Here is a 10,000-nt window from a genome sequence, read left to right on the forward strand (position 1 = left end):
GAGAAAGGAGAGAGCATATGAACATGATTCGGTAGGCAAAAAAGGTTGTGTGTGTGTGTGTGTGTGTGTGTGTGTGTGTGTGTGTGTGTGTACATGCTCCACTATCATCACAAAAACTCAACATCCGCCTCTACTGCACGCTTCATGGCTGCAACACTGACACGATGCAACAACAGTGCAAAACAGTAATAACAATAGTGAATAACAGCAAACCATAAGTACAGGCAGACAGATGGAGTTAGGCAGATTAGACATACACCAAATCTACCCTAACTACACTTACAAAATCTCACGTAATCTACCTTACCAAAACACTCATTTAATCCACCTAGTCTCCCTCACCTAACCCACCCTCACTCACTCAACCCAGCCTCACCAAAATATACAGTCTACCATTCCTAACTCATTTAATTTTCCTCATCTACCTCACCTAATCTAATCTACCTCACTCAGCCCAGCCTAAACAAACGTCCTTACCATAAACAACGCACCCAACACACTGACAACTAACCATCCCCTCACCGCATGACTTTCCACTGAGCAAACAACAAACATCTGAGTTAAAAGCCTCCACGCCAGCATTAGCAACGACCAACTCTCTCTCTCTCTCTCTCTCTCTCTCTCTCTCTCTCTCTCTCATCCTCGGGTGCCATCACCACTAGGTAAACAACTCCATATAGCACACAACGCTACTCCATTCGTCCGCCAATTGTGGTAGGTGGTTGCTACCATCATCCACTCATCTAATGCAGTGCTGCATACTTCTTCCTTCACTTTCACTATTCTTTTTCTGTCTTCTTTCCATTACAGGTGGGTCTACACTGAGTGACAAGCCTAATGGTTTCCCCTAACCCAGGAAACCATTTACAACGCTGGGTAGTAACCATATAACCAAAAAACAGTGTGAGATGGAGCCAACTATAGTGTCCTTGTTAACTGATTGGAAATGCAAATGCGGCGTTCATCCACGAACTAAACCTCCACACTCTTCCTCGCGCCACAGCGATTGCAAGGGAACATCGCTTCACTGCACGGGACCACCCAGAAAGGGCGATTGCTTGCCTGCGGTTGATGGGTCTGCTAGGCCAGAGAGATAGGAGTTACTGAACAACAACAACGCCTGCCAATGCTACTCCATCCGGCGTGAAAGTTGTCATACACAACACACTGATACATTTATACCAGCTCCAAAAATGTGCCATATTGTAGCAGACTGGGGTGAAAATAGGAAACAAAAATAACTAGAATGGTACTCAGTAGAGGGCATACCTTCGCCAACGCCCTATCTCGCAATGTTAAAGAAAAAAAAAAAAAAAAAAGATCCTGGATCCTCATCTTTATTCGGATCCGCACCAAAATTTAATGGAGTCTATTCTGGGCCAAGGCCCATTCTTCTACCAAGTTTCGTGGAAATCCGTCCAGTAGTTTTCGTGAAATCTTGCTCACCAACCAACCAACCAACCAACAAACAAACGGACAGGGGTGAAAACATAACTTCCTTGGCGGAAGTAATAATAATAATATTAATAATAATAATAATAATAATAATAATAATCCACACAGAAGATTTAACTCGCCCCAAAAGATAGTCTAAATATGGCCGCCAACACCACATTAACCGAAGCCCAAGTTGTGCCAAATTCACATATATTCTCAGTGGCACAGGACGCTTCGCAACGCATCTTCCTTAACGATTAATCCTGGACAACAGAACTTAGTATCGTGTGTGTCAGTTATGGACGGATAGAATTAAGGGACCATCAAATTACAGTGTGCAAAATCGTAAAACAAGAGGTGCTACGAAGTCTTTTATCATAATCCATACTCACTTTCCCGCCTACTCGATCGGCCGTGACGGAGCGGAAAGTAAGGGGGATGTGGAGGGGAGGGGAGAGAGAAAAGAGAGGAGAAAGAGAGCTAAAGTAAGAGGAGTAAGAGGAGAAAAGAGAAGCTGAGTAAGAGAAAAGAGAAGACATGAAGAGGAGAAAGAAATAAGAAAAGTGAAGAGGAGTGAGAAAAGAAGAGAAGGCAGGGAGAAAAGAGATGAGAAAAGGAGAAAGAATGTAAAGAGAGAGAGAGAGAGAGAGAGAGAGAGAGAGAGAGAGAGAGAGAGAGAGAGAGAGAGAGAGAGAATCGTCATCTGCTGCGTCACGTTGTGGTAGTGATGATGTGCACAGTGATGATGAAAGAGAAAGTGGTAAGCGGTACATTGAACGGTACAGTCATTATTATATACTGTTATGGCTGACTTACCATCCATTTACACACACACACACACACACACACACACACACACACACACACACACACACACACACACACACACACACACACACACACACACACACACACACACACACACACACACACACACACACACACACATCGGCCTCCCTCCCCCTCAACACACACACACACACACACACACACACACACACACACACACACACCGCTCTCCTTCCCTCCCTCTCCCTCCCACGCTCACACACACACACACACACACACACACACACACACACACACACACACACACACACACACACACGTAACGCTCTCGCCTAGCATCTGCTAAGACGGGGGATCGCGCCTTGCTCGGGATGCGAAAAAGTTTCACTGACAAAGCGGGTGGTCACTGTCCTCCTCGAGCAGGAGGATGGGTGTGTGCGTGTGTGAAGGTCAAGGCTTTGCCCTTAGATCGGACTATATGAGCTCTCAGCTCTCTTTCGGGAGGGTAAAATGCCGATGATCACAAAACCATCACGTGACCCTGACCGACCCGGTGAATTACACACACACACACACACACACACACACACACACACACACACACACACACACACACACACACACACATCGGTCTCCCTCCTCCTAAACACATACACACTTACCTAAAGCTGTCCTTCTACTACAGAAGACGTCGGCTACTATACTCATCAAGATGCTGTGTTTCTCAGTCTCTGGTGCCAAAGTGTGTGACTGTGCGGACCAATTCTGGATCCGTCAACTTTTGTCACACTGTTGGCATGTCAAGTCCGGGTTTGCTGAGAGAAGTCTGTTTTGGCTGTGTCTCCGTTGCCTATGCTCTTCTCTGGCCAGGTTCCGAGCTTCTTCGAGGTAAATGGTTGCTTGACTGCAGAGGGCTCGCCATTGCTCTTTGTCCGAGGCACTGGTGTCAAAATCTTTAGGTATGATGCTGTATTTCTTCAGAGTTGTCCGTATGTGATCTTTATGTCTCTTCTGTTCCCCTGGGATGCAACGTACGTGCTGTGCTGCAGGGAGTTGGCCATACAGAGCCTGGCGGGGAAGGCGGTGCTCAGGCATGCAGAACGTGTCCTACCCATCTCAACCGCGTTTTACCCAGCATGGTTTCTTTCCTGCTTGTCTTTGCTCGCTGAAGAATTAATGAGTGAGGGACTTTATCTTCCCATGTGAGTCATAGGATGCGGTGTAATAAGTATGATTATTATTGATGCTGTTATTGTTATTATTATCATTATTTTTAGTTACTTTTGCCACCACCTAAATTGTGTGGTGTAACTTGTAAATCAAACTGAAATGGGTTATCAAAACATCAGTAATGGAGTCAGGTGAGTGAGCCAGAAAGAAAGTTGCAGCAGAGGCACTCAGAACAAGGGTAGACACGGCTCTTTCTCTCTCTCTCTCTCCGCTAAGTATACCAATCACCTCAGAAAGATACACAAGCCGACACAAAGATTCCGTGTGTGTGTGTGTGTGTGTGTGTGTGTGTGTGTGTGTGTGTAAGCACTGGGGAACTTCTGTGTGTACACAAACTCTGCAGCAAATGTGGAAATAATGCAACACTTCTAACAGCAACAGTACAAATTATGATTATTCATATTAACAATGATAAAATACTAATGATAATAAACAGATAATAATAATAATAATAATAATAATAATAAATCAGCACCACCACTATCATCATTCTCATCTTTCACACGGTGGTAATTCTTTCAGACCTACTCTCTCTCTCTCAGTCTCTCTCTCATTCTGCCATCTGAACTTTCTCCACCGCAAATATGACATGCCTTCTCTCACAAATAGACAGACTTGGCAAACAACACACTCTCTCTCTCTCTCTCTCTCTCTCTTATAATCTGTAAATTCATTCTAGGTTAACCCTTTCACCCCAGAATATATTTTTCATTTCTTCTCTCTGGACGCTTTTATTCAGCTAAGGACAAACTTCATCTATCTATCAATCAGTCTGTCTATCTATCCACAGACGCCTTAATCCCGCACTGGGTGGCCGCAAACAAATCGCCTCCAGGTCTCCTTATCCTCTGACATTTTGCTGCCCTCCCTGCAATTCACATCCCCTTTTCCTAGTTCTCTACCCCATCCCTCCATCTCATCCTCGGTCTCCCCCTCCCGTTCTTTTACATACACTCTTCAAGTTAGTCTCTCATTTTTTTCAAACAGAAGGGGTTAACTATAGACTTGTTTACTCTCAACCAGATATAACCTTGTGCTGAAAAAAAATCGTCTGGAGGCAGCAAAAATACAAGAAATATTGTACTGTAGTCCTTAATGATACTCATAATAATAATCTATATTAAAATTATCCGATTTCTGTGTTGGTTCGTTTGTTACCGCAACACAGCAAAAACGGCACACTGCTGCGTATTTTTTGTTACAGCAAGGTACCGTTAAAATCCTCTAACTTGAAGAATTTAACAATTTCCAGTCCGATCGGGCCACCGATTTCCGAGTTATGACTCATTTCTGGCCTTTTGACATGGAGTGGAGGCCACCGAAGGCGACTCATAAGAGATTAATAATAATAATAATAATAATAGTAATAATAATACTAATACTAATACTGATAATAATAATAATAATAATAATAGTATGGAAAGTAAACTCTGCACTACAAATACAACCACATATACAATACAACACACAACTAATACATATACAAATACACACATTTACAACAAATACACATACAAATACACACACCCACACAAGATCCACCTGGTGAAAAAGCCTACATCTTTTCTATCTTTAATGACCTAGTGCAGCTTGTACAGTACCCTACCCGTATCCCTGACCGCCTTGGAGAGAGCTCCAATGTACTTGACCTCTTCCTTACAATTAATCCTTCTGCTTACACTGTTAATCTTTCCTCTCCGTTGGGCTCCTCCGATCACAACTTTATTACTTTAACTCCACAAAATTACTAGCCTCTAATATACGAGAGAGAGAGAGAGAGAGAGAGAGAGAGAGAGAGAGAGAGAGAGAGAGAGAGAGAGAGAGAGAGAGAGAGAGAGAGAGAGAGAGAGAGAGAGAGAGAGAGAGAGAGTTCAGTGTTATGTAAATGTGTATGTACAGTATACGTGCATGTAACTGTGTACGTATGAGAGAGAGAGAGAGAGAAACTGAAGGTCATTTGAACATTTTCCATACAACAAACTCCCCAGATTTTTACCAATAACAAAAATATCAATTCTTGGCCAACAGAATTTAGGAAGCAAAACATGGGTGCGTGTTCAAGTGAGATTACCATACGAATGTTTTAAACGTTATTTTCTCCTCAGTATCCCCTCATTAAAGAGAGAGAGAGAGAGAGAGAGAGAGAGAGAGAGAGAGAGAGAGAGCTCCCCTGTTATTTTCTTCGGTGATCGAGAAAGAAAATGGGGGATGAATATTGAGATGGGGTAAGGTGAAGTTATAGGCTCATTCCTCAGTTTTCCTCTCTTCTCTCTCTCTATCTCTCTCTCTCTCTCTCTCTCTCTCTCTCTCTCTCTCTCTCTCTCTCCAGACTACCATTTAATTCAACATCATACTCTAATTTCACCGAGCAAGCAGCAGTACTCAGACATAGACTGATAGGAAGACAGGTGTTGATAATGAAGGGCAGACGCCTGTTGAGGGAGATCAATAGATAGATTGCCAGCAAGACACTAATTTCTCGAGCTAGCACTCCTACTCAGACAGACAGATAGATAGATAGACAGATAGATAGATAGGTAGACGAATAGACAGATAGCAAACCAGACAGACATACTTTAGTTTCACCGAGATAGCAATAGTACAAATATAGAGCTGATAATGGTTGATAGCCAGACATACAGAAAGAAACAGACATGTATACAGTGTGTGTGTGTGTGTGTGTGTGTGTGTGTGTTCGCGCCTCACCGCCGTGCAAAGTGAAGTGTGTGTGTGTGTGTGTGTGTGTGTGTGTGTGTGTGTGTGTGTGTGTGTGTGTGTATTCCAACCAGAACACAACATTTACAACATAGATTTTTTTCAACACTCCAGATAACAGAGAGAGAGAGAGAGAGAGAGAGAGAGAGAGAGAGAGAGAGATTCTGACGAAATGTTATATAACTGGAATTATTTTTTATGCACTGTTTCTACATGGACTGATAAACTTGATAAACGTTGACGATATGATGCCAGTTTTTCAGTTATTTTTTGTCTATTTTCTATGAACCTGACTCTCTCTCTCTCTCCTGCTTTGGGCGTGTGCGTGTGCGTGTGTGTGTGTCGTGGGCAGGCAACGCAAATGATTCTGATAATTAAAAATGTCAAAAATAATGACTGGATATTTCTGTATCATTTATTTTGTGTCAATGGTGAGGTCGTGGAGAGAAGGATGATGATATTGTGTATGTGTGTGTGTGTGTGTGAAATGGTGAGGTCATGGACTGGATGAGTATGATACTGTGTGTGTGTGTGTGTGTGTGTGTGTGTGTGTGTGTGTGTGTGTGTATTCATGCTTCCCTTCCATGCAAGGTAATAGGCAAGCAGAACACCACATTTAGTGTACATTATGCAGGATTAGAATATGGAATTTTGATGTTGTCCTTTGTTTAATATATAGTCACACAGATATATAGACAGACAGCCAGATAGACAAACAGACAGACAGATAGACGAACAAAGAGATAGGTAGACAGACAGACTGATTGACCAACAGGGGTATACGAATGTGAAGTGATATTTTTTAGCTCTGTGTAGGGGTGAGAAGAATGATGAAAACTAATTTGTGACTGGCTATGGTATGCTATAAAAATCTTCTGTTGTCATCTTCTGTGTTATCGTGGGGTGTGGAATTTTGGGCTAGATAAACAAAATTAATTAGGATTTACCTTTGTTTTATCATTTTTTTATAATTTGTGAGTGAGTGTGTGTGTGTGTGTGTGTGTGTGTGTGTGTGTGTGTGTGTGTGTGTGTGTGTGTGTGTGTGTGTGTGTGATTCTCTCTCTCTCTCTCTCTCTCTCTCTCACTTTCTCTGCTGTCATTTCATCCTTTGCTAATCCTTCATATCCATCGATACATATTACATATATACGGGATGTTATATAGTGTACATTAGTAGAGTTATACATGCATGCATTGAGAGAGAGAGAGAGAGAGAGAGAGAGAGAGAGAGAGAGAGAGAGAGAGAGAGAGAGAGAGAGAGAGAGAGAGAGAGAGAGCAATAACCTGTCCTAACCTAAGCCTCTTCTCTTCACCCTACCAGATGGCACTATCCAGCAGACTCTATGGCACTCTCCACCTAGCACTACTACTGGTATTAAGAACACAGTGCCAGCTACCCACACCCCCCTCCTCCACTGTTTTAAGCGGGGTTCAGAGGTTCAAACAAACACTACGGGAGGCTTCAGGAGTTCCACACTCTCTCACAGACTTACATGCACACACAGAAAAACAGTCACAGAAGCACACACACGCTCACTGGCACTTACACACACAAACAGGTACACACGGTCTCACACAGGAATACTCAGATACGTTTGGATATCCTGAAGAACTTATACAGAAATTAAGACGTACACAGAGACTTAGTCATACGCACACAGAGACGGTCACGGAAACAGACAGACAGTCACAGAAGGACTCACTGATACATAAAACGCACACAGGCTCTGAGGTACACACAGGATCCCACAAACACTCACACACAGATCCCCACAGACAAACAACCGGTGGTGACTCACAGACACAAACAACTACCAACACAGACTCGCATATACACACAGAAACGGACACAGGCTTACAGACACACACACAAACCCACACAGAGTCACAAAGGCTCACAGAAACCCACAAGCACTCACAAACAGACTCCCACAGACATGCACATACACATTCAGAAAAGCACACACCCTTACATCCACAAAAAGAAACCGACACACGCTCACGGACACACACAAAAACCGGCACACCCTCATATGCACACACAGAAACGCACACACCCTCACATAAACACACAGAAACGCACATAGACTCACATACACTCACAGAAACGCACAAACGCTCACAGACAGAACCTCCTCTCCCGGCCAAGGAGTTGCGACCCCCAGGTTTACCCAGAGTGCAAGAAGGAGACACAAACCTTGAGGAGACAATGCAAGATTTCTCAAGACACACCAAGAAAAGTCAAGATTTTTCAAGACACACGGTGAAAGGCCAGGATTTTTCAAGACAAACTGATGGGATACTTGAGTCTACAAACTTCCCACAACGCTCAAGACAACCACCATCACCACACAATCTACCACCATCACCACACAACCCACCACAATCACCACACAACCTTCCGTCACATTCAGAGCATCATCTAACGCCATTCTCACAGCTGCAACCCCCCAAACCACTGTCACAACCACCACACCACCCACTACCATCCTCACCTCCACAACAATCACAATCATCACACCACAGTCTACCACAGTCCCCGCACCTACACAACCACAATCCACCACACAACCAACAGTCCAACAAACACCCACAATCCCACTCACACAACCACAGTCCGGGTCAAAAAGTCTCACTCAGCATCCTCCCTTCAGAAAAATTAACTCCACCTAAAACAACTGAAGATTCTACTGTCACAAGATCAATACAACTAAGTAGCATCGAAAATAATCACGAAGAAGTGCATCAGAAAAACAATGAACCTGAAAAGGTAAAAAATCATGCCCCCAAACTCCATGGATCTGCTGACAGTTTCCAAAATACTAAGGTACAGTACAGTTGCCTTCAAAAGTTTGTGTTGTGATGCTAGGGTGACCGAGGTAGGGTCTGTTTCTGTGTGAATATCTACAGGGTTTGTCATAAACTTGGACTCACAGGGAAAAATGGCTGATCATTATTATCCTCATCATTATCATCCTCATTATCATCATCATCATTATTATCATCATTATCATCATCATCATTTAAAAGTTTCTGGTACAGTATCATGATGGAGTGTATGTATATGTATGTATGTATGTATGTAGTCGACTCTATATTTATGTACGTTATGTGTATACGTACTTATGGATTTATGTCTATGTATGTGTGTATGTATGTATGAATATATGTATATGCACGGATGTATGTCTGTATGAATATGTAGGAATGTATGTATGTACGTATGTAAGTTTGTATGTATATGTAGGAATGTATGTAAGGATGTATATGTAGGAATGTATGTATGTATTTGTAGGAATGTATATATGTATGTATGGATATGTAGGAAGGTATGTATGTGTATGTAGCAATATATGTATGTATGTATGTAACAATCTTAATTAATCGCTCCACCATAATACTTAATTAAACAAAAATACTTCAGGCCAAAGCATATTCTTTTTTAACTACAGCAAAAAAACATATATTTCATGAATGTCAGTTTTTCAAAGACCTTCGTGAGAGAGAGAGAGAGAGAGAGAGAGAGAGAGAGAGAGAGAGAGAGAGAGAGAGAGAGAGAGAGACATCAAGACTTGCATTTTCTCAGGTGTCTCCAAGGGGCCCTCAACACACATCTTGGGGCCCAGGCACCCCCAAAGAATTCAGGAACCCCAGACACTCCAGGGGTCCTCATGGGAGTCCAAGGGGGGCGTGGGACCCCCTTGGAGGCCCCAGGGTGCCTGAGATCCCCAAACACCTGCCCCTGGACCTTACAAACCGCCTTAAGGAGTTCCCATCCCTGGAGCAAGCCCTTGGAGACGCACCTGTAAGAGCGTCCATGCATTCATTC

The 10,000-nt window shown here is 43.0% G+C and overlaps 1 protein-coding gene across 1 annotated transcript in view; it reads left to right on the top strand.

Moving 5' to 3' along the window:
• Window positions 1–9,886: 9,886 nt before the first annotated feature.
• The window catches only part of LOC145397253 (protein D1-like), a 10,025-nt gene continuing 9,911 nt past the window's right edge, over window positions 9,887–10,000 (top strand). Inside the window, exon 1 of the mRNA XM_080270450.1 lies at window positions 9,887–10,000. This exon is cut by the window's right edge and continues 18 nt beyond it. Within this exon, the coding sequence (XP_080126576.1) occupies window positions 9,989–10,000 (12 nt within the window). The 5' untranslated portion in view covers window positions 9,887–9,988.

The sequence above is a fragment of the Coenobita brevimanus genome, chromosome 40 (genome assembly GCF_032717465.1).
Source record: "Coenobita brevimanus isolate Jiangsu-jjx chromosome 40, ASM3271746v2, whole genome shotgun sequence".
Lineage (NCBI taxonomy): Eukaryota > Metazoa > Arthropoda > Malacostraca > Decapoda > Coenobitidae > Coenobita > Coenobita brevimanus.